The 25,833-nt window shown below is 43.3% G+C and overlaps 1 protein-coding gene across 1 annotated transcript in view; it reads left to right on the forward strand.

The window, feature by feature from the left end:
- LHFPL6 (LHFPL tetraspan subfamily member 6) overlaps nt 1–25,833 on the forward strand; it is a 234,278-nt gene that overhangs the window by 185,867 nt on the left and 22,578 nt on the right. Inside the window, exon 3 of the mRNA XM_086329271.1 lies at nt 20,994–21,092. Coding sequence (XP_086185397.1) covers nt 20,994–21,092 — 99 coding nt within the window. The remainder of the gene's footprint in view (nt 1–20,993; nt 21,093–25,833) is intronic.

Below are 25,833 nucleotides of genomic sequence, written 5' to 3' on the forward strand. Positions count from 1 at the left end.
TTTGGTTCCCACTCAGTCTCCTTGCATTTTCCTCAAACCTGCCCTTGCACCTGTCCATCTCCAGGCCCCCTTTCTTCACCTGGCATCTATTAACTTATCAAACTCCATTCATGTTATCAAACACCACCTTTTCTTGCTCCTACCAGAAATTTCTATGGTGACTGTTGGTTTTGCTGCTAGCATCACACCAGTACAAGCTTGAAATATGATTTCTGTGTCACTTTCTCTCAGATGTCAGAATGAGTGGACCCTCTTCAGTTTTTTTAATTTTTCCACTGTGTAACCAACCAAGCTTTGCACGGACCCAAATGCTCACCAGCTCAATTAATGAAGCATAGATCAATTAGTATTGTTTTCTCTACCAACTAGATAGAAATATATTTCTAAATATATCTCATTAGACCCTGGGGATATATCTGGTGTTCAATTGTAAGGCTTGTGCAAAATTCATTTTCAGGTAGTTAGATCAACAGGGTAAGAATGAGAATTCCTGACTCTATCTTCTGCTAGCTCTGATAGCAGAAGCAACATTTATCCTTTTGGAGTTGTTTTTTTTTTTCCTTTATTTTAATAAGTTTCTTAGGATAACTTACTTGAAAAAGATCCCAGTGATTTCTTTGTGATTGCTTATGATAGTATTTTAAATACTTATTTCTCATGAGTATTCTTTTCTCATTGTGAAAGTCTTTGTGATCACATTGCAAAGTACATTTTAAAATATTTTATATTTTTAAATATCAGTGACAAAATATGGTACTTTAAAAATTGAATTAAAAATTTAAAGCCAGCATTAGACTGATTGGAAACAAATTCTCTAATGCTTTCAAAATTTGTTTGGGACTGATTACTAAATCACAGATGGAAAAGTAAAAAGTTTTGGTTATCCTTGACATTTCAAGAGGGAAAGAAAACAGAAAAGGAAAATCATTATAGCTGTCTCGAAAGAAATTGCTTCCAAATTGTTGTCTCTCAGCTATTCCAGATGGCTTTACTGTTTTTTAGTAGAACTGATGGTATTTTTAAAAGACCTGAAGAAAATAGATGAGGTTTTTCTTTCCTGATGTCCCAGAAGGAGAATATAGGAAAAGAATATCTTTCAAGAATTGTCTGTTTTAAGTATGTTGGCCTCTTGTACCACCTCATTGATGGCATCTGTGACATGGTATCTTCATGCTCTCTAATTTTTCAGTGGTGAGAAACATGCCTCATGAGTATATTAGTGAAAATAGTATATATCCTAGGCAAGAAAGTTAGCTGAAACATGTTCAGTTCAGTTCAGTTCAGTCGCTCAGTCGTGTCCAACTCTTTGCGGCCCCATGAATCGCAGCACGCCAGGCCTCCCTGTCCATTGCCAACTCCCGGAGTTCACTCAGACTCATGTCCATCGAGTCAGTGATGCCATCCAGCCATCTCGTCCTCTGTCATCCCCTTCTCCTCCTGCCCCGAATCCCTCCCAGCATCAAAGTCTTTTCCAATGAGTCAACTCTTCGCATGAGGTGGCCAAAGTACTGGAGTTTCAGCTTTAGCATCATTCCTTCCAAAGAAATCCCAGGGCTGATCTCCTTCAGAATGGACTGGTTGGATCTCCTTGCAGTCCAAGGGACTCTCAAGAGTCTTCTCCAACACTACAGTTCAAAAGCATCAATTCTTCGGCACTCAGCTTTCTTCACAGTCCAACTCTCACATCCATACATGACCACTGGAAAAACCATAGCCTTGACTAGATGGACCTTTGTTGGCAAAGTAATGTCTCTGCTTTTCACTATGCTATCTAGGTTGGTCATAACTTTGCTTCCAAGGAGTAAGCGTCTTTTAATTTCATGGCTGCAGTCACCATCTGCAGTGATTTTGGAGCCCCCAAAAATAAAGTCTGACACTGTTTCCACTGTTTCCCCATCTATTTCCCATGAAGTGATGGGACCAGATGCCATGATCTTCATTTTCTGAACGTTGAGCTTCAGGCCAACTTTTTCACTCTCCTCTTTCACTTTCATCAAGAGGCTTTTGAGTTCCTCTTCACTTTCTGCCATAAGGGTGGTGTCATCTGCATATCTGAGGTTATTGATATTTCTCCCGGCAATCTTGATTCCAGCTTGTGTTTCTTCCAGCCCAGCATTTCTCATGATGTACTCTGCATATCAGTTAAATAAGCAGGGTGACAATATACAGCCTTGACATACTCCTTTTCCTATTTGGAACCTGTTATAAAAGTCTTATGTTCTAGTCAAAAATACATATATATGCATATATAATTTGTGTACATTATATGCAAATAATAATACAGCTATACCTATAATTACATATAGGATTTTTGTATATGGTTGCATACGCATATGCATACATGTATACATGTGTGTGTGTTTAAAATAGTCCTTAGAGCAGCTCTATGAAATGAATTTTATTCCTATTTTACTGATGAGGAAACATGTCCAAGAGAAAGGCAAGATACTCAGGATCTGGAAGTCAGAAGAGAACATGATCAGACTTCGAGACTGTGCTCTGAATCACCCCACAACCCTGTAGCATGTTTGTGAAATATGCCGTATTCTATTTTCACCGTGTCTTCGACATCAGTTGTATAGCCTTAGATTTAAGGCTTAGATTTAAGCCACTGTTGCAGTGGCTTGTCAAGACAAAAATGTAGGCAAACTCAGGCTTTTTTTGTGGTGGTTGTTCACAAACTGGGTATACGGAATATCTGCCGTCAGAATAGCTAGAACTTAAAGAAAAAAGTGTTCTCTCAAGGCATGATAGGCTTGTCTTCGTTACTATATAGGATTTTCATTTGACAGCCTCCGCATCACATTTTCATAAGAATTTTGAAAACTATTTCCATTTGTCGAGGCTTCAAATGGCTCATAGCGGCAGACTGCATGTAGGCCTCCTCTATGTCAACCTGTAAAAAGCCTTTCACTCGCCATTCATCTCATCACATGTAGCTGTGCTATGTTGTGCTTAGTCTCTCGGTCGAGTCTGACTGTTTGTGGCCCCGTGGACTGCATCCTGCCAGGCTCCTCTGACCATGGGATTCTCTAGGCCAGAATACTGGAGTGGGTTGCCATGCCCTCCTTCAGGGGATTTTCCCAACCCAGGGACCAAACCCACATCTCTGATGTCTCCTGCATAGGTAGGTGGGTTCTTGACCACTAACGCCACTTGAGAAGCCCAATGCTTTTGCAGCCTTAATAAAGATTCATTCATTCTCTGGTCCCCTTCTCCCCAGCCCACAGTCATGCCCCTTACTTCTTCCAAGGGAATTTTGTTAATGACACTCAAGTTCCCGACTCAGCTATCCCTCAGCCCCAGACCCATAGCCTCATTGTATATTAATGTGGTAAACAGCATAGTTCCTCATATCCTCCACACACAGCTGGGGCAGATGGTTTCACTGTTGTCTCATTCAAACAGGACACAACCCCCAACTTTTGCTGGTTCTTGCAAGAGATGGTGTACTGCAGGAGCCTCTTTTCCAGCCAACACTGTCTATGTGTTACTGGGCCCCCATCCCATCACCAGTGTCCCACCCAGGGATTACACAGTCAGATGGACAGTGATGTTTCCCACGCCCAGGGCAATCACTCTACAGGCCTGAGGGGAAGGACACTGGGAGTCAGTGCTTCAGCAGGAATCAAAGCAGAGATCTATAAGTATGTCCAGGGAAGGCTTGGAGGTGGCTGGGGACGGCATTCTGGCTTAGAATGCCATATGGTATGATGTGTTCCCGTGAGACTTTAGACACATGGTATCATCTGCTCTCCACTCCCAACAGAAGTTCTGCAAACCTGTGCCATTCCAAAGCATCACGGTCTGGTGTATACTTTGTTCTCATAAGCCACTCTTGGACGAATAAAATTTTAAGAAGTGTTTATTGCTTTTCCCTTCTCTTTCCTCATTATCTCATAAGAGCAAAACTACTTCCACATGCTGTGCACTCTGCAGGGACGTTTTCTCTAATCCCCTCAGCACCTCTGTAAAGAGAACCTGGTGTGGCCGTTTTCTGGATGGAACTCTTGGGGCTCAAATTTAGGAGACTTTTTCCATCAATATCTAGTAAGTAGCATACCCAGTATTCAAACACAGGACTCGGGAACTCCAAAGCCTTTGTTCCTAACAGTCCTCCTCTTGAATATCTGGCTGAGTGAGTGTAACCATAGTTAGTCAACACGCACCGACCAGACCAGAGCCTGCTTTGGAGATGACGTTGCAGGTTCCAAGGCAGGGGTGGGATGTGTTGATGGTTGCAGGCTACATTTACTTACACGTGGCTGTTTTGTTTGGTTGGTTTTCGTTTTCATGATTAGGTCAGACTTTTCTAACAGGATCTTGTTGGAGCCTTGTTCCCGGAAAGCTTTCATGTTGCAGGGTGATGATTCTGTTCACATTTTTTTTTCCCTTTATTTAAGGCCTATTGGGAGTGATTCATTTTGGTGGTGCTAGTGATAAAGAATCCACTTGCCAATGCAGGAGATGCGGGTTTGATCCCTGAGTCAGGAAGATCCCCTGGAGGAGGAAATGGCAACCCACTCCAGTATTCTTGCCAGGAGAATCCTGTGGACAAAGGAGCTTGCTGGGCTACAGCCAATAGGGTTGCAAAGAGTCGGACACAACTATGTCTGAGCAGCAGCATTTTGTTAAAAACAGCAGTCATCCTTGAAAGAAAACATGTCTACACAGAAAATTGAGCTGCGTGGCTGGACTGGGCTGGAGATCTATAGGTTGTCTTTCTGGGTTTGGTGAAATGGATTAAGAAATTCTTATTGGTATTTCTGGGTCAGACAACAGAAGCATGCCGATCCTATTTTAGGTCATAGAGTGGCTGTTTGAGAAATGTGGAAAGCTTAGAGGTATTTCTTGCTCCTGACTTGTATATAAGTTACTTCCAAATTGATGGGTTCTTACTTAGTACCATCAGCCCTTAGGGATGCAGTGTTGTCTCAGTTGTGGCATTGGGTCTAACTTTGTATCCACCTCGTAGTCTGTTCAGACCACTGAGCCAAGGGAAAAAAGAGGGCGGGGCACAAATAATTGAAAAAAAATTCATTCATATGTCCTGATGCTGGAAATCTGTGACAAACATCTCCCTCATCCCCTCCTTCCCCCCAGAAAAGATGGCTTGGTGGATCAACAGAGGAATGGAAAAGATAGGCGATAGAGCAAATTTTAAAAACCTGTTAATCATAAAACCTAGACAGTGGGTATCTGGGTGTTCACCATACAATTCTTCCAACTTTGCTGTAAGTTTGCAATTTTTCATAGCAGAATATTGGAGAGAACAGAGAGGAAATGTGATAATTCTTCACTGTAGAGCTGTGATCTTAGTTTCAGAAAATACATCGATTCAGAAGATGTAAGCAAGCAATAAGGCTTTCCTTAAGCAGTTTTTTGGTTTGTTTAAACTGGCAGTTACCTGGAGCTGCTACTGAAGAATCCGAAATCGGAAGGTATAGTAGGGTGAAATGTTTGCAACGCCCGTGATACAATATTAGTATTAATACTGATGACCAAGCCCTTGTCTTATGCCAAGCCCCAACTGGGCATCTTTATTAAGTCTTTTATTTATTTCTAATAACAATACTGAAGATGTGGGTACCATTGTGTCTATTTGATAGATGAAAATCTGGGCTTAGGGAAGTCAAAAGCATGCTGTTCAAGGTCACACGTCTGGTGAGGTGGTGTCAGGATTCAGACCTGACGAGGTCAACTTCAAGGCCGGTACTGTTCCCCCTGGATCCTCGCTGCTCAAAGTGTGATGCACTCAGCAGCCCCTCATCTCACCGGGAGCCCCTTCAAAATGCAGGCGATTCAGCCCTGCCCCCAACCTGCAGAGCTAGAATCTGCATTTGAACAAGCCCTCCAGCTCTTTTGTATGCGTGTCAGGCTGAGAAGCATTGTCCCCAGCCACCCTCCTCTGGAAATGTGGGACTGTGTCTTTATTTTCCCTCTGCTGTTAACACAGGACACCTTTGAAAAATAGTGAAAGTGTTCGTTGCTCAGTCGTGTCCGACTCTTTGCAATCCCATGGACTGTAACCCACCAGGCTCCTCTGTCCATGGGATTCTCCAGGCAAGAATACTGGAGTGGGTAGCCATTCCCTTCTCCAAGGGATCTTCCTGACCCAGGGATCAAACCCCAGTCTCCTCCATTGCAGGCAGATTCGTCACCATCTGAGCCACGGGAGAAGTCCACAGGACACCTTAGGGTCAGTGAAAATTAGAATTTCTTTTGCTTCAGAACTGAAGCTGCAGCACTGAGCCTGGCCAGCTCTGTTCTCAGGAGCCTCAGAGAGAAGGCAGTGAACCAAAGCATAGAATAGGCATCTAGAAATCTGAGTTTATCCCAGCTCCGCCCCTCATTATCCCCTGGGTGACGCTCAGATCTCCACTCTTGTCTGATTCCATCCTGACCAAAGCGGGGACAACCAGTTCTGGATACACCTGCCTCGCAGAAAGGTCACGGTGCCTTTAGAAGTAAAAAGAAATAGAACGAGAACAGATGAAAGTGTTTTTATCGTTATTGTCGTGTATGGGTCCTTTGACTGAGGGCCATCAGGCTTGTGGCTGTTTCATTCTTGCTAACTGAGGTTTGCATGGCTGATACGACTGTCGGGTCAAGTGTTTACGAGTCATGGTGAACCTCTCTGTGTTCCATCTAAGAAGAGGAACCTTCTTCTTACTGGAACTTCTTACTGGAACCTCTCTGTGTTCCATCTAAGAAGAGGGCCTTCTCTGAGAGAAGTACAAACACACATTGGCTCGAACAGAGTCCACCTCCCTCCCCTACATCAGCGCAAAGTTCAAAGCTTAGCAGTAGAGACCAGTCACTGAACACTTACTGGGAGTATCGTACCCATCTCTGCACATACACTATTTCACCCCGAGAAGGAGGCATCCCCATTTTACAGATTGGCCTGAAAGTGAGTCCCTGGTTGGTTGTTGTTGCTCAGTTACTAAGTCGTGTCTGACTCTTTTGCTACCCCATGGACTGTAACCCTCGGGGCTCCTCTGTCCATGAAATTCTCCAGGCAAGAATACTGGCGTGGGTTGCCATTTGCTTTTCCAGGGGATCTTCCCAACCCAGAGATCAAACCCTCATCTCCTGCATTTCAGGCATATTCTTTACCTCTGAGCCACCAGGGAAGCCAGCTCTTAAATAGGAGGGTTAGAAAAATGTTGCTTTCAATCAGATGTAATTTTCCAGAAAGCAGTCACATAGAAATTACAAAATCTCTAAGTTGCACTGTTTGAAACAACTTTAATTTTTCTACCAGTGATTGCCTAGGACTCTAGAAAAAGCAAAGATGCCAGGTCACTAGTGGCTGAGAGTAGCTTCTGATTTTTCACCCTAGGCTACAGAGCAGGTACTCTGGTGCTCCTCATGGTGTATGTCTTTGGTGTTTTCTGCCCCATGAACTGGAAAAGAAGATGAAATGAGAATCAAGGAGCCATTTTGGAAAATATTTTAAGAGAATCTAAAGTTTGTTCTCTTCTGCAGGGTGTTTTCAGTGGGAAAATAGTCTTATTGTGATTTGTGAAAGTATCTTTGATAGCGCAGAAGTGGTCTTGTTTCTATATTATGCTTTAGTGTCAGGAGATGTGCTTTTCTTGGCTAAACCTCTGATGATGAAGAATCCATTTCTTATCTCTGTGTTTCGATGTCCTCTTTATGGATGGAGTTCTTGGTGTGCTGGAACTCACATCCTGGTTCTCCCTCACTGGCACTCAGGGAAGGGGGGATCTATCTGTAGGGTTCCCAGGAGCCCATTCCTTCTCTTTGGTAACAGGCAACAACAGAGTTGTTCCCTGTAGAGAGTCAATCACAGAGAAATGGTGACTTGAAATCTCTCTTCCACCCCATCCCTACTTCTCCATTTATATACAAGGTTCCTCAATACACATGTGAATATGAGAGGTCAGGTCAGAGTTGGGACCATGAACACTTTGGGATTTGGGCATCAATAGAAGGTAGAGGTTAGGAGAACTGGCTCAGATTGGCCTGAAAGCAAGTCCCTGGAATACCAGTAAATACATCTACCAGTGTTTACTGGTAGATGAGCAGAAACCTACTTCTCTAAGCTTCAATTTCCTCTTCTGCTAACTAAAGGCTGCTGCTGCTGCTGCTGCTAAGTCGCTTCAGTCGTGTCCGTCTCTGTGTGACCCCATAGACGGCAACCCACTAGGCTCCCCCGTCCCTGGGATTCTCCAGGCAAGAATACTGGAGTGGGTTGCCATTTCCTTCTCCAATGCGTGAAAGTGAAAAGTGAAAGTGAAGTCGTTCAGTCGTGTCCGACTCTTAGTGACCCCATGGACTGCAGCCTACCAGGCTCCTCCATGCATGGGATTTTCCAGGCAAGAGTACTGGAGTGGGGTGCCATTGCCTTCTGCAAACTAAAGGCTATTATCTATTGGATAACTATTACATGGGCTTCCCTGGCTTAGTGGTAAAGAATCTGCCTGCAACGCAGGAAACACAGGTTCAGCCCTTGGGTCAGAAAGATCCCCTGAAGAAGAACCCACTCCGGTATCCTTGCCTAGGAAATCCCATGGACAGAGGAGCCTGGCAGGCTACAAGTCCATGGAGACGCGGAAGAGTCGGACACGACTTAGCAACTGAACAACAATAACAACAAAATGGCTTGCAAAAGCCTAACTGAGTCTGTTTCTTCTAGAATACTTCAGTATTTTTCTCCTCATTGTCTGTTGAGAGTCCAAAGAGGTTTAATACTGACCTTTGCCCTCGTTCTCTCGCCACTGCTGGATTTATTTTGTTGTTACACTGTGTAAGGGCTGGTTATCGAGGACTGAAAATGGACGGATATGATGGACATAAATAGCACATGAAGACTTAGGGACGGAAAGTGCCAACCTTTTCCAAAGAAAAGTCTAGATAACAGGCTACAGGACTGTGCAGCTTTCATGAGAAAAGTAGAGAAAACAATTTCCCTCGGTGCTTGCCACAGAAAGGAAGAAAAAGGACCTGGAGGACGAACAAAAGTATCTAAAAAACACAAAAGATGAATTGATGGGAAGGACTTGTGTGACCACTGCAGGGGCAATAGGTGGAAAAAGTCAGGCTGTTTAAAAAAAAATAATAAACCATGGAAAAGAATGGAGCAAATAGTCATGAAAAAAAAGTGAGATCACATAAAAACTCTCAAAATTGGCCTGGAAAAAAAATAAGACTTTATGTGTTGAACATGAAGACTATTCGTACCACCTGTGGAGAGTAATTGGCATTGGCTGACTGGAGGGGTTTGTTTTGCCTTCTTGGCAAGAGCCGAATTGTTATGTTAATATTCCGTTGGCTAAGTGTGAAGTATTGACTTTGAATAGAAAAGGGTTTGCAGAAGGGAAAATTCCCAGCCTGGGGTTTTCACTTTGACCAAAGAACTCTTAAGGAGCTTCAGACTCCCCACTCAGATTCTGAAAAATAATTAGTATCATGACAGGCATCGCCAGCATGGTGCAAAAATGAATACCGTTTCCACTAGGACCTTCTCCCCAAGGTGGTTTACAGGCAGAGTGTCTCCTAAGATTTAGACCCAGGAACGTACCTGGGGCCAAGGACAGATCCCTTGGATCATACAGCATCACAGCACAGCTCCCAGCATCCACCTTTCTGCATTTACCTGGACTCTCCCTTCTCCATTAATACTGGCTTCTCTTTAGAGGTCTCTGTGCTGACTTGACTCTTCATATATTTTAATTATCTTGAACAGAGTGAGGCCAGAAACCCAGGGTTGTTGTTCAGTCACTAAGTCATGGCCAACTCTTTGTGACCCTATGAATTGCATGCAGCATGCCAGACTTCCTTGTCCTTCACTATCTCTTGGAGTTTGCTCAAATTCATGTCCATTGAGTCAGTGATGCTATCTAACCATCTCATCCTCTGTTGCCCCCTTCTCTTCCTGCCTTCTGTCTTTCTCAGCGTCAGGGTCTTTTCCAATGAGTTGGCTCTTCCCATCAGGTTGCCAAAGTATTGGAGTTTCAGCTTCAGCATCAGTCCTTCCAATGATTAATCAGGGTTAATTTCCTTTAGGATTGACTGGTTTGATATTCTTGTTGTCCAAGGGACTCTCAAGAGTCTTCTCTAACACCACAGTTTGAAAGCATCAGTTCTTTGGAGCTCAGCCTCCTTTATGGGTACTCAAGTTAAAATGGCCTAATAGTTAATGCATGATTCAAATGTGTCTGTGTGTGTTTTTAATTTAAGAACTATTGAGTCATTTGTTTGGATTCTTTTTTTTTTTCCTTTTTAGGAAGCCGTCTCTCTCTGAATTCCCAGGACCACCTACAGAATGACTTTTGTCAAGGTCTATGATGTCCTGATGTCTAATTCCAGCTAGGTGCTGGTGAAATCTAAAAGTTTGAACTAATTTACACTAATTTGTGATTGACTCATGACCCCTTAAAAGTTGCAGTCTTTAGGACTGCAAAAACAGATTTCTTCTTTAATTGCAAATGAGTCTATAGCAGCAAATGACCTCACACCTCCTCCACCCACCCACCTCTGTTACCACCTTCCTCAGGTTGATGCCTCAGTTCACAGCATCTTTCCTCACTTCCACTCCTCCTTGCACAGATTTTTCAAAAAGTGTGACTTTTTTTTCTTTCATGGCAGTGAAACAAGAATTCGGTTGAAATACCACATAATTAAGCCCCATGAGGTAACCACAAGGTTTATAAATCTAATAAAGAAAATCCATGTAAATAATATAAAAGTTTGTGAGCCAGAGATTTTAATTGAACCATTTACTCCCCAGGAGCAAATTAGTCAGCCGGAGCTATAAAAACTCATTAGATCACTAAAATTTCATTCGGGCAACCACTTTACATTCCAGAATATTTTCTGGGCCTATTTTCAGCATACAGTATCATATCTAAGTAGTATCTAATTCAAGAATTTTCAAACTATGTTTCCAGCAAACGTTGATATCCACAACATGGTCTAAGATTTAACACTGCTAAAAACTGAACGATGGCAGATTTCTTCTGTAAAAAAGATGTTCTTACTTTTATGTAATTGTCTCCAACTTTACCACGTCAATACTTCAGTATAGATGATAAATTCTAGTTGACTCCAATGTAAGGGCCCTTAGTTAACATTTAAAGTGTCCTCTTTGGAAATCCACACTCAAGAAGTTCATTAGCAGAAGTTCCCTAAGAGAGACCACACCACAGAGGTAATTAATACAAAGCCTTTTAATATCACTGTACTTACCGCAAGGAAATGACAACCCACTCCAGTATTCTTGCCTTGGAAATTCCGTAAACAGAGGAGCCTGGCAGGCTATAGTCCATGGGGTTCCAAGGAGTTGGACACAACTGAGCGTGCACACACCATACTTACCCCAAGGTCTAATAATTAGCATAGGTTGTATTATAGATCATTCTTAATTGAGAAAAAGGATGATGTTTAAGTAATGGACAGATAGAAAGTACATGTGAGCCCCTCCGCACTCCCACAAGTAGAACGTCAAAGTGAAGTCGTTCAGTCGTGTCCGACTCTTTCCAACCCCATGGATGGTAGCCTACCACACTCCTCCATCCATGGGATTTTCCAGGCAAGACCACTGAAGTGGGTTGCCATTTCCTTCTCCAGAGGATCTTCCCGACCCAGGGATTGAACCTGGTGTCCCGTGTTGTAGGCAGGTGCTTTACTGTCAGGGCCACCAGGGAAGTCCCCACAAGTAGGGTATGTATCAATACCAGCCAGGGAATGGCCAGTGAAAGAAACCACTCTAGGTATTTCAAGAAGGAGGGGATGTAACCCAGGGATTTGAAGTTTCACAGACCTGTTAGATCTGGGGAAGTGAAAATCAGAGAAGCTCCTTTGTAGAATTCAGGAGCTGAGAAAGTGCATGGATCAAATATCAGGGCAGCTTATGATCTACCATTAGTGAGTGAGGTTGAGAGGAATGCCAGGAAGCCAGTCCCCATATCTCACATATAGACTGCAGAAAGGCACATCCCTGGCTGCAGCTGCCAATGGGAAATATGGTTTCAGTCAGTCAGTCAGTTCAGTCACTCAGTCGTGTCCGACTCTTTGCGACCCCATGAATCGCAGCACACCAGGCCTCCCTGTCCATCACCATCTCCGGGAATTTGCCCAAACTCATGTCCATCGAGTCAGTGATGCCATCCAGCCATCTCATCCTCTGTCGTCCCCTTTTCCTCCTGCCCCCAACCCCTCCCAGCATCAGAGTCTTTTCCAATGAGTCAACTCTTCGCATGAGGTGGCCAAAGTACTGGAGTTTCAGCCTCAGCATCATTCCTCCCAAACAACACCCAGGGCTGATCTCCTTTAGAATGGACTGGTTGTATCTCCTTGCAGACCAAGGGACTCTCAAGAGTCTTCTCCAACACCACAGTTCAAAAGCATCAATTCTTCAGCACTCAGCTTTCTTCACAGTCCAACTCTCACATCCATACATGACCACCGGAAAAACCATAGCCTTGACTAGACGGACCTCTGTTGGCAAAGTAAAGTCTCTGCTTTTCACTATGCTATCTAGGTTGGACATAACTTTTCTTCCAAGGAGTAAGCGTCTTTTAATTCCATGGCTGCAGTCACCATCTGCAGTGATTTTGGAGCCCCAAAAAATAAAGTCTGACACTGTTTCCACTGTTTCCCCATCTATTTCCCATGAAGTGATGGGACCAGATGCCATGATCTTTGTTTTCGGAATGTTGAGCTTCAAGCCAACTTTTTCACTCTCTACTTTCACTTTCATTAAGAGGCTTTTTAGTTCCTCTTCACTTTCTGCCATAAGGGTGGTGTCATTTGCATATCTGAGGTTATTGATATTTCTCCCAGCAATCTTGATTCCAGTTTGTGTTTCTTCCAGCCCAGCGTTTCTCATGATGTACTCTGCATAGAGTTAAATAAGTTAACTTCATAGAGTTAACTTCTGCATAGAAGTTAAATAAGCAGGGTGACAATATACAGCCTTGATGTACTCTTTTTCCTATTTGGAACCAGTTATCTCTCCCTTTTACCTTCTCACTAACTATAAACCAGAGCTTCTGCTAGCAGGACAGTTTTTTGATTTGTTTGTTTGTTTGGTTGGTTGGTTGGTTGCACTGGGTCTTCTTTGCTGTGTGGACTTTCTCTACTGGCGGTGAGCAGGGGCTATTCTTTGCTGTGGTGCATGACCTTCTCATTGCGGCAACTTCTCTTGTTGCAGAGCACACGCCCTAGAGCTCAGGCTTAGTAGTTATGCCATCCAGGCTTAGTTGCTCCATGCTTTGTGGAATCTTCCTGGATCAAAAATTGATCCTGTGTCTCCTGCATTGACAAGTGGATTCTTTACCACTAGATTGCCAGGGAAGTCTGCAGGTGAGTTTTTGAAATATAGTTTCCTGGCTTCTAGCCCCAACTAGAAAAGGAGAATCTTAAAGAGTAAAGATGATTTTGCTTATTCACTAGCATTATCAGGCACAGAGTGTAAGAATCTGGCCAGCCCAGTGATGGAGAGGAAGGAATTTTCCTTTACCCTTCTAGATACTTTTCGCTGGTCTAAGAATTAAATTGGCTTGACATGAGACAGATTAAGAGAAGAAAAACAAATGTTTAACAACATGTGTACATGAGAGGGACTCAGGAAAAATTGAGTAATTCCCTGAAATGGCAAAAGCATCATTCACTTTAAATATCATTCTCAGCTAAGACAAAGAGAAAGCTGGGGGTTAGTCATTTGGGACTTCAGAGAGGAGGAAAGCAATTGACATGGAGATAGAAAAGCAAAGATTTGGTAAATGTTTACTGGGCCAGGCAGAAACAGTGGGACATAGAGTGGACTCTGATCTTTAGGCCCTGTCTAGAGTTTCCCCACCACACCTGCCCATATTACTTGCAGGTATCTCTGGTAATATCTCTGCTCCTAAAAAGGCCCTCTATCTGTATTTGTTTAGGCACTTACTCTGTGCAACCCCATAGATGGCAGCCCACCAGGCTCTGCCATCCCTGGGATTCTCCAGGCGAGAACACTGGAGTGGGGTGCCATTACCTTCTCCGTTAGGCACTTAGAGAGAAGGTCAAACTTTAGTCCTGCGTCTTTGGGGCCTTGATTGTTTTCAGCTCAAAATAAATCTGTGATTATGAAAATGGTCTGTATTTTACACTGTCCAATATGGTAGCCACTAGCACCAAGTGGCTAGGGCAATTGAAGAATTGAATTTTATTTTTATTTAATTTAATTTTTTTATTTTAAATTTTATTTATTTTTGGCTGTGCTGGATATTTCTTGCTGCATGGGCTTTTCTCTAGTTAACAAGAGTGGGGGCTACTCTTGTGGTGAATGGGCTTCTCATTGCAATGGCTTCTCTTGTTTCAGAGCACGGGCTTTAGGACATGCAGGCTTCAGTGGTTTCGGCATGTGGACTCAGTGGCTGTGGGCTTGGTTGCCTGCCGCCCCCTGGCGTGCGGAATTTTCCTGGACCAGGGATGGAACCTGTGTCCCCTGTACTGGCAGGCAGATTCTTAACCACTGGACCATCAGGGAAGTCCAATTTATATTTACTTTTAATTAACTTAAATCTAAACTTAACTAGCTATAAGTAGCTCAGGGCTATAGGATGGGGTGTACAGGTCTAGCACTCTTGACCCCAGTGCCCTCTCCCATTCCATTTAGTGGAAGAGACTGTCTGATTTGATGAGAGATGTCCCTGATCCTGCTGTCTGAATATTTGTTGTATTTACTATGTGTTGAAGGTACTTGTTAGAGTGATTCTCTGATGGAATTGGAGGGAGGGTTTCACTGCGTTGAGAGAATTGGTCATCTGATTGTTCTTTGTCCCAGCCTGCTAATAAACAACCGTTGTAGAGTTCGCTGAATTTGGTCTGAGACTTGCTTCTATCTTAATGGACTATGGTAGTAAGGTGTCTGGAGGCCAGATATCCCCCTACAGAACCTAGTCATTGCAAGGATTACTTAGCCTAGTGAGTTTGCAGCTTGCACTTTTTTTTCCAGAAATGTTTCCCAAATCTTCAGACTCTGCAGTATCTTTACTGTCAGCAAACATTAGCAGATAACAAAACAAAGGCTCCATAAATATTAAGAGTAAAATCCAGATAAGCTAGTTGCCCTCCACAGAATACTTTTTTAATGTGAACATATGCTCATGGTATTTTATTTTTAAAAAATTCTTACACCTAACACAGATTTCTTATGTATAAAATTGTTTCTAATTTATATGGTTGAATCTACATTTTGTAGTTTTACAAAGACAGCCCAATATTCTACAAAAGAACTCTGACTGCCATGTGTTGTACTATTTAGGGAATGATAGTCCTTCCATATATAGGCACTGAAAAGTTTGCCTCAATTTAGTCTCCCAAATTATGGGATCATTATATTGTATGAAAGCGGCTTGTTTCATGAACACCTGACACACATTTTTCTGCCATACTGAAAGAACATTAGCAAATGAGACTGTTTATTTGTTTGCCTATCAGATTAAGGGACCACTCATCATTTAAATGTTATTGTCCTTTGCTTTTCTTGCTCTTGAACATTTTCTATCTAACTGCATTTCTGCATGTGTCATCATTTAAAAATTGCTCACCAGATCTCAGAAAGTGACGGTACTTACTAAGAACTGACTCTCATGGAAATGATGCCACATTATTTATTCAACACTCAGGGAATTCAGTGTACACAAACTTTGGCATCCTCATTAATTCTGTCTTTACCTGATGGCAGATAACGCTAGCTTGGAGTTGTCTTCAGAATACTGTAAAATTTATCCTAAGGCAAAAAGCCTAAGGAAACCGGTCACTGAGGCATTTGCTTAGTCAGCAAACCTTGTATTATTGCTTGCTGTATTATTCTTCAGCCTCAGCACCATTCATATCTATACCGTTGCATACAGGTCCTGGAGTGTGTGATTTGCAGCTGCAGTGATTCTTTGCAGGCATTCCCTAGGATCAGTTCAGTCCAGTTCAGTCGCTCAGTCGTGTCCGACTCTTTGCGACCCTATGAATCGCAGCACGCCAGGCCTCCCTGTCCATCACCAACTCCCGGATTCACTCAGACTCACATCCATCAAGTCAGTGATGCCATCCAGCCATCTCATCCTCTGTCGTCCCCTTCTCCTCCTGCCCCCAATCCCTCCCAGCATCAGAGTCTTTTCCAATGAGTCAACTCTTCACATGAGGTGGCCAAAGTACTGGAGTTTCAGCTTTAGCATCATTCCCTCCAAAGAAATCCCAGGGCTGATCTCCTTTAGAATGGACTGGTTGGATCTCCTTGCAGTCCAAGGGACGCTCTTCACAGTCCAACTCTCACATCCATACACGACCACAGGAAAAACCATAGCCTTGACTAGCCAGACGTTTGTCGACAAAGTAATGTCTCTGCTTTTGAATATGCTATCTAGGTTGGACATAACTTTCCTTCCAAGGAGTAAGCGTCTTTTAATTTCATGGCTGCAGTCACCATCTGCAGTGATTTTGGAGCCCCAAAAAATAAAGTCTGACACTGTTTCCACTGTTTCCCCATCTATTTCCCATGAAGTGATGGGACCGGATGCCATGATCTTCGTTTTCTGAATGTTGAGCTTTAAGCCAACTTTTTCACTCTCCACTTTCACTTTCATCAAGAGGCTTTTGAGTTCCTCTTCACTTTCTGCCATAAGGATGGTGTCATCTGCATATCTGAGGCTATTGATATTTCTCCCAGCAATCTTGATTCCAGCTTGTGCTTCTTCCAGTCCAGCGTTTCTCATGATGTACTCTGCATATAAGTTAAATAAGCAGGGTGACAATATACAGCCTTGCCGTACTCCTTTTCCTATTTGGAACCAGTCCGTTGTTCCATGTCCAGTTCTAACTGTTTCTTCCTGACCTGCATGCAAATTTCTCAAGAGGCAGGTCAGGTGGTCTGGTATTCCTATCTCTTTCAGAATTTCCCACAGTTTATTGTGATCCACACAGTCAAAAGCTTTGGCATAGTCAATAAAGCAGAAATAGATGTTTTTTCTGGAACTCTCTTGCTTTTTCCATGATCCAGCAGATGTTGGCAACTTGGTCTCTGGTTCCTCTGCCTTTTCTAAAACCAGCTTGAACGTCAGGAAGTTGACGGTTCGCATATTGCTGAAGCCTGGCTTGGAGAATTTTTAGCATTACTTTACTAGCGTGTGAGATGAGTGCAATTGTGCGGTAGTTTGAGCATTCTTTGGCATTGCCTTTCTTTGGGATTGGAATGAAAACTGACCTTTTCCAGTCCTATGGCCACTGCTGAGTTTTCCAAATTTGCTGGCATATTGAGTGCAGCACTTTCACAGCATCATCTTTCAGGATTTGGAATAGCTCAATTGGAATTCCATCACCTCCACTAGCTTTGTTCATAGTGATGCTTTCTAAGGCCCACTTGACTTCACATTCCAGGATGTCTGGCTCTAGGTCAGTGATCACACCATCGTGATTATCTGGGACATGAAGATCTTTTTTATACAGTTCTGTGTATTCTTGCCACCTCTTCTTGATATCTTCTGCTTCTGTTAGGTCCATACCATTTCTGTCCTTTATTGAGCCCATCTTTGCATGAAATGTTCCCTTGGTATCTCTAATTTTCTTGAAGAGACCTCTAGTCTTTCCCATTCTGTTGTTTTCCTCTATTTCTTTGCATTGATTGCTGAGGAAGGCTTTCTTATCTCTTCTTGCTATTCTTTGGAACTCTGCATTCAGATGCTTATATCTTTCCTTTTCTCCTTTGCTTTTTGCTTCTCTTCTTTTCACAGCTATTTGTAAGGCCTCCCCAGACAGCCATTTTGCTTTTTTGCATTTCTTTTCCATGGGGATGGTCTTGATCCCTGTCTCCTGTACAATGTCACGAACCTCATTCCATAGTTCATCAGGCACTCTGTCTATCAGATCTAGGCCCTGTTTCTCACTTCCACTGTATAATCATAAGGGATTTGATTTAGGTCATACCTGAATGGTCTAGTGGTTTTTCCTACTTTCTTCAATTTAAGTCTGAATTTGGTAATAAGGAGTTCATGGTCTGAGCCACAGTCAGCTCCCGGTCTTGTTTTTGTTGACTGTATAGAGCTTCTCCATCTTTGGCTGCAAAGAATATAATCAGTCTGATTTCGGTGTTGACCATCTGGTGATGTCCATGTGTAGAGTCTTCTGTTGTGTTGTTGGAAGGGTGTGTTTGCTATGACCAGTGGATTTTCTTGGCAAAACTCTTATTAGTCTTTGCCCTGCCTCATTTCGTATTCCAAGGCCAAATTTGCCTGTTACTCCAGGTGTTTCTTGACTTCCTACTTTTGCATTCCAGTCCCCTATAATGAAAAGGACATCTTTTTTGGGTGTTAGTTCTTTAAAAGGTCTTGTAGGTCTTCATAGAACCGTTCAACTTCAGTTTCTTCAGTGTTATACTGGTTGGGGCATAGACTTGGATTACTGTGATATTGAATGGTTTGCCTTGGAAACAAACAGAGATCATTCTGTCATTTTAAGATTGCATCCAAGCACTGCATTTTGGACTCTTTTGTTGACCATGATGGCTACTCCATTTCTTCTGAGGGATTCCTGCCCGCAGTAGTAGATATAATGGTCATCTGAGTTAAATTGGAGAAGGCAATGGCACCCCACTCCAGTACTCTTGCCTGGAAAATCCCATGGATGGAGGAGCCTGGTAGGCTGCAGTCCATGGGGTCGCTAAGAGTCAGACATGACTGAGTGACTTCACTTTGACTTTTCACTTTCATGCATTGGAGAAGGAAATGGCAACCCACTCCAGTGTTCTTGCCTAGAGAATCCCAAGGATGGGGGAGCCTGGTGGGCTGCAGTCTATGGGGTCACACAGAGTTGGACATGACTGAAGCGACTTAGCAGCAGCAGCAGCAGAGTTTAATTCACCCATTCCAGTCCATTTTAGTTTGCTGATTCCTAGAATGTTGACATTCACTCTTGCCGTCTCTTGTTTGACCACTTCCAATTTGCCTTGATTCATGGACCTGACATTCCAGGTTCCTATGCAATATTGCTCTTTACAGCACTGGACCTTGCTTCTATCACCGGTCACATCCACAGCTGGGTATCCTTTTTGCTTTGGCTCCATCCCTTCATTCTTTCTGGAGTTATTTCTCCACTGATCTCCAGTAGCATATTGGGCACCTACTGACCTGAGGAGTTCCTCTTTCAGTATCCTATCATTTTGCCTTTTCATACTGTTCATGGGGTTCTCAAGGCAAGAGTACTAAAGTGGTTTGCCATTCGCTTCTCCTGTGGACCACATTCTGTCAGATTCCCTAGGATCACAGCCCTTCTATTAGATGCTCGTCTGACTGTGGTCCAAGGGCTGAGTCAGAGGGAGGGGCAGCAGGGCGGGAAATGTGTATCTATTTCTGTGGGGTATCTCTCCAGAGAGCTTGGCATGGAGTTTGGGGAAGAGGGGTAGAAAGCAGCTTCTCCTTACATGTCTGTGAGGAAACAGATGGTTTGTCTGGTTACAACTAACCAAGTCACCTACCAAGGGTAGAGGAGAAGCAGAAGGGGGACAGGAAGAGACTCAGTCCACAAATACTGAAGGTCTCCTTGAGATGCCTTGGGGGACCCCGGCATTCTGGCTATGCATTAGCACATTAACTGTTTTCTTATTTAGGAGCCTCCCTCATTTAGTGCCTTTTTACCCACAGTCCTGCAGACAGTCAGACTGTGTGTACCGATGATGTTTATTTATTTATTTGGCTGCATTAGGTCTTAGTTGTAGCACGGGGAGATGTTCGTTGTGGCACACAGACTCTCTAGTTGCAGCGCACAAGCTTAGTTTCTCCATGTCATATGAGATTTTAGTTCCCCAACCAGGGATCAAACCCGCCTCCCCTGCGTTGCAAGGCAGATTCTTAACCACTGGACCACCAAGGAAGGCCCACGAGTGATGTTTATACTCGTTGACTGACATGACAAAATGATACTTTCAGCTTAGCCCCCTGTTTCAATTGGTCAGTGCTTCCCTGGTAGCTCAGATTGTAACGTGTCTGCCTACAATGTGGGAGACCCGGGTTCAATCCCTGGGTCAGGAAGGTCTCCTGGAGAAGGAAATGGCAACCCACTCCAGTATTCTGGCCTGGAAAATCCCATGGACAGGGGAGCCTGGTAGGCCACAGTCCATGGGTTGCAAAGAGTCAGACATGACTAAGCAACTTCACTTTCACTTTCTTTCACTCGGTCTCATTCAGTTTCTTGTAAGACCATATTAGGCTTTGATGCAACACCAAAGACTCACTAATCAGTGGCTCTGAATGAGTCACTAAAGACTGGCTCAGAGTAAGCTGCCATGATAACCTGACTTACATGAAAATAAATCCATCACTGGCTTCAGTTTAATTAGCAAACCTGCTGCAAGAAGCACTGAGATCCCAATCAGCGGCCGTCTTCTTGAGTATTTCCAGGACACATGAACACGATGATTCTCACCGTCTCAAGAGAACACGAGAGCCGTAGCCCAGTTCACTAGTTCAGTCAATGTGCCTAAGTGGTGCATGAAAATCTTTGTACTGTCTCTGCCCTGGGTAAAATTTGATGATGCTGAAACATTCTGTTTTGATACTTAAATTGGAAAAAAGATCTGATGAATGATGAAGCATAACTGATGAGGTCTTTTGCTGGCACTCGAATTACTTGTTTACATGGATTGATGGTGGAATTGGGCTGGCTTTTCACAAGAGTGGTTAAAAAGGGCTTCTGGATTGTAGTTCCTAAACAGGATTTGCAAGGCTTTTAATGTTTTAAAAGGCAAAGTTGGAACCAGACTGAGATGTCTATCAGGGTTGTTCTTTTTCTTCTCTCTCCTTTTAAGCAGACTTGAAGTTGTTCTTGGGGTTAAATTGACCTTAGATCGCTAAAGGGAGCTTGGTTGGTGCTTTCCCAAAAGCAGACCCTATGTTCCTTTGTCATATTGCTGATATTGATCTTTTGTCCCTGGTACCTTTATCTTGGGCTCCAGAAGGGCATTGCTAAAGCCTTCTTGTCTTTTGTCTTTGCAGGCTTGTTGATCGGTGCTGGCTGCGCCCTCTACCCTCTGGGCTGGGACAGTGAGGAAGTCCGGCAGACTTGTGGCTACATTTCTGGCCAATTCGATCTGGGTAAGTTCTCTTCATGGGTAATACTCCTTTAGAAGAGAACGTCTCTGATCTTCCACAGAAACAAAAGGTGGAAAAAGGACGGGAAAGAAAAACACATCCCAGGATTGGAGCCAGCAAACATGTGTATAACGCAATACACATATATTCATTCCTCCAGTTGTTTAGTGAAGAGCTATTTTTCATATGGGCTTCCCTGGTGGCTTAGATGGTAAAGAATCTGGCTGCAATGCAGGAGACCCAGGTTTGATCCCTGGGTCGGAAAGACCCCCTGAAGAAGGGAATGGCAACCCACTCCAGTATTCTTGCCTGGAGAATTCCATGGACAGAGGAGCCTGGCAGGCTACAGTCCATGGGATTGCAAAGAGTTAGACATGACTGAGCGACTAACAGTTACTTATAATGTACTATGGGAAGGTCTGCACTATGTGAAGACCTGTAGATACAAAGAAAAGAAATGAAAAAAAAAAAGAAAGAAAAGAAATGGTCCATGCTCTGCTGAGTTTATATTCATTGATTAATTTCTTCAAAATCACATATTTATGAGTCATTGCATGCACTAAAAATAACTCTGCCTGTGGAATTCACTGTCTGAGAAGACAAAACAAACACAATGATCAAGAAAATGACAGTCAGGGTTGAGGAATCGAATAGAGCAATTTCACTCCAGGGTAAACATAACTTTGTGAAAGAGATGGGAAGGGAGCTGAGTCTTGAACAAAGTGATGCACGTGGATTATCTGGTGATGGACGGAAGCGTGATGCAGGCAAGGAGTCAAGCTAAGCACAGCACAGGGAGGGGGAGAGGAGAGGGGTGAGGAAAACCCATCCAGGGACCACAGAGAACCAAGGAGCATCGAGAGGTCTGGTTAAGTAGGTCCCCATTCACACCTTGCTGAAGGACTCATGAACTTTTCTGTGTGCTAATCAGAACATTTCAGGTACGCCTCACTTGTAGAGACATTCTACTTCCTTCAGTTCAGTTCAGTTCAGTCGCTCAGTCATGTCCCACTCTTTGCAACCCCATGAATCGCAGCGCGCCAGGCCTCCCTGTCCATCACCATCTCCCGGAGTTCACTCAAATTCGTGTCCATCGAGTCGATGATGCCATCCAGCCGTCTCATCCTCTGTCGTCCCCTTCTCCTCCTGCCCCCAATCCCTCCCGGCATCAGGGTCTTTTCCAATAAGTCAACTCTTCGCTTGAGGTGGCCAAAGTATTGGAGTTGCAGCCTCAGCATCAGTCCTTCCAATGAACACCCAGGACTGATCTCCTTTAGAATGGACTGGTTGTATCTCCTTGCAGTCCAAAGGACTCTCAAGAGTCTTCTCCAACACCACAGTTCAAAAGCATCAATTCTTCGGTGCTCAGCTTTCTTCACAGTCCAACTCTCACATCCATACATGACCACTGGAAAAACCATAGCCTTGACTAGACGGACCTTTGTTGGCAAAGTAATGTCTCTGCTTTTTAATATGCTATCTAGGTTGGTCATAGCAACCTATAAAAATGTTGTCCATAATACAACGTGATTTGCACCATTGTAACTTGTGATGCTTAACAAATACTTGATTGAGAAACCTACATTTACTTAACCACGTGTTGACTTCTTTCTAAGTGGATATTTTGTCTGTTTCAGTTTATGTTATTTTGAAACATCTTGGAAGGAGTAGTTTAATGAAGAGAAGTCTTCTCTTGACTGAATTATTTTCTTAGGATGTTTTTCTAGAATTGGTGATAACTAGATTGACAATTATGAGTCCATAAAACACTTATTGCCAAACGATAGCCAACTTATTTTTCCCTAATATATGGATCGACAGATTTTTTTGGACAATGAATGCATAGTGAGTCACAAACTTAAACATACATCTGCTTTTCACATTAATTTTTTCTAATAAGAAAAATCTCAATGGAATTGGTCTTACAACAGTATTACTATAATCCAAGTGATTGAAAAATTTTTTATGTTAGAACTTTTTTTTTCCCTTAAAAAAAAGGGGACTTCTCTGGCAGTCATGGAGTTAAGACTCCTTGCTCCCACTACAAAGGGTAGGGGTTCAATCCCTGGTCAGGGAACTAATATCCCGTGTGCTGCTTGATAAAAGAATTTATAGGAAAAAAATCTGTTGGATACTGAGAAAAATGGGCAGATGTGATATCATGTAAAATGTCTGTGAATTTGAAAATGAAGCAGTTTTTGTTTGATTCAATGGACGACAAACACCTGCTTCCCTCTGGGGATTACTACTGGCTCTTTGGGTAGAGGAGATAGTGCTTGAAATACCACCCAATTTGCATGGGTAAAAAATAAGAGATTTCTGTCTGTGCATGCTTCCCTCGTTGGAGGCGACACTGTCCTGAGTCTAGATGAGTCTGTGATTGCCATGAATGCAGGGAAGTGAAAAATGCAGACACAAAGTTAACTGCTGCTGCTGCTGCTGCTGCTGCTAAGTCGCTTCAGTCGTGTCCAACTCTTTGTGACCCCATAGATGGCAGCCCACCAGGCTCCCCCGTCCATGGGATTCTCCAGGCAAGAACACTAGAGTGGGTTGCCATTTCCTTCTCCAATGCATGAAACTAGCCTTTCCTTTTTTCTTTTCCCCAAACGCAAACCGTATCCAAGGGAGATATTTCAGTACAGTGTTTAGCATCTTTCTTTCTCTAGTATTTGAGGAATTCTTCGCTGTTTCATCTGGGCCTCAGCTTGGTGAGAACCCTGTTCTTGCTGGTGTCTAGCTGGTGTGTATTGTGTTATTGATTAGCAGATTGTAATGAAATGCAGATCCTGTTTTGCAATTTTCGCTACCATGCCCCAGGATCTTACATCTTTACAACCTTGAGGATTAAAACTCTGAATGTCGAACTTAAAGAGAAAAACAAAACACTTAACTCTTTACTAGTGATAATAACTTCTTATGTTATAAACTCACTAAAGCCATTTTAGCAATCTCAAAATTACAGAATGTATATGACTCAGGGAACTCAAACTGGGGCTCTGTAACAACCTAGAGGGGTGGGAGAGAGTGGGAGATGGGAGGGAGGTTTAAGAGGAAAGGGACATATGTACACCTATGGCTGATTCGTGTTGATTATGGCAAAGATGAAACCAATATCATAAAGCAATTATCCTTCAATTAAATATAAATAAAATTTTAAAAATTACAGCATGGTTTTAACTTTGGTCTTTTTATTTTTAAATTTCTATTAGATTGGATGATGAGAAAAAAAATTCAAAACTGGCATTAGCTACAGAGAAAATGAGTTATGGGTCCCTGGAAGAAGTATTTCGGGTTTATCGAGTTTCATTTCTTCAGGTTACTATTATTTTTGCAGACTCTGTGATCTTTTCTTCCAAAAGGAAACCTAAAGACATACTATGGCATAGAGGGGCCATCATGCTTTTTCCACCTAACTCGATCCGTTTTCTGCCTTTATGAAAGTATTCCTGTTTCCCGGAAGACTGATGAGGGCTAAACTTCGGTGCATGAGGTCACAGATTCTGGAGCACCCGTGGAGGGACCCTAGAGCTGGGTTAGGAGCCACCCCCTGCATGGGGAGCATGAACATACTCCGTAAGGATGGCTCTGATGCCCAGTTTTAGTGGCTTACATACTGCTTGCCAGGGCCACACCCTGTCTCTGCTGCTTCTGCGAATCGGAGCTTGTTTCTGCTCCACTCCATAGATAGCATGTGGATGCATCTTTCCTCCCAAGGGTTGGCAAGTATTGGTGTTTTTAAGGCTCACAGCCTCCTTATTGTGGAATATGGGTCAGTTTCTTGGCATGCCATGACTGAATTGCTATTACTCTCTTTCGAGCATGTCCTGAAAGAAATCATCATCACTTTTCTTCCCACTTTGACAGGTTATTTAAGGAGAGCATTCACTCAGTCATTCAGCCAAAGAATATTTATTGGGTGCTTCCAATGTGCTAGGCCCTGGGCTGGGTGCTGGGGACATGGCATCAAGAAGGAATTTAGAAAGACAGTATTTACTCCCCTCGTGGGTTTCCCCAGTGACTCAGCAGTGAAGAATCGGCCTGCAATGCCGGAAACGTGGGTTCAGTCCCTGGGTCGAGAAGATCCCCTGGAGAAGGAAATGGCAACCCACTCCAGTATTCTTGCCTGGAAAATCCCATAGACAGAGGAGCCTGGCAGATAACAGTTCATTGGGTCACAGAGAGTCAGACACGACTGAGCACAATGGCATTTGTAAGTGGAAGATGAGGCTAAGAAGAGAAAAGGCATCTCAGCTGCTGGTTTTTGTCAGGTTTTGGTGCCCTGTGCTCCTTCCATCATGGAGTCTATGGTTATGGATGTGCATGCATGCTCAGTTGCTGAGCCATATCCAACTCTTTGTGACCCCATGGACTGTAGCCTGCCAGTCTCCTCTGTCCATGGGATTTCCCAGGCAAGAATACTGGAGCAGGTTGCCATTTCCTCCTCTTGGGAATCTTCTCAACCCAAGGATTGAACCTGCATCCCCTGCATTGGCAGGCAGATTCTTTACCACTGAACCACATGAGAAGCCCATGGGCAGAGGGTCAGTAATGGTGTATATCTCTTGCACTGTTTCATTTCTCTTGAAAATTGATAAAGACAATCATCAAGTTTGCCACTTGCACAGAACAAACATTTTACGACCGTCTGTCCACAACCATGGGCTCAGCAATGGTTTAAGCTGTGCAGTTGATAACCATGATGAGTCTCTTTATTAATTTTTAAAAGAAACGAAACAGGACAAGT

Source organism: Bos grunniens, chromosome 12 (genome assembly GCF_055505025.1).
Source record: "Bos grunniens cultivar Pamir isolate PY7600 chromosome 12, Bosgru_T2T1.0, whole genome shotgun sequence".
Taxonomy (NCBI): Eukaryota; Metazoa; Chordata; class Mammalia; order Artiodactyla; family Bovidae; genus Bos; species Bos grunniens.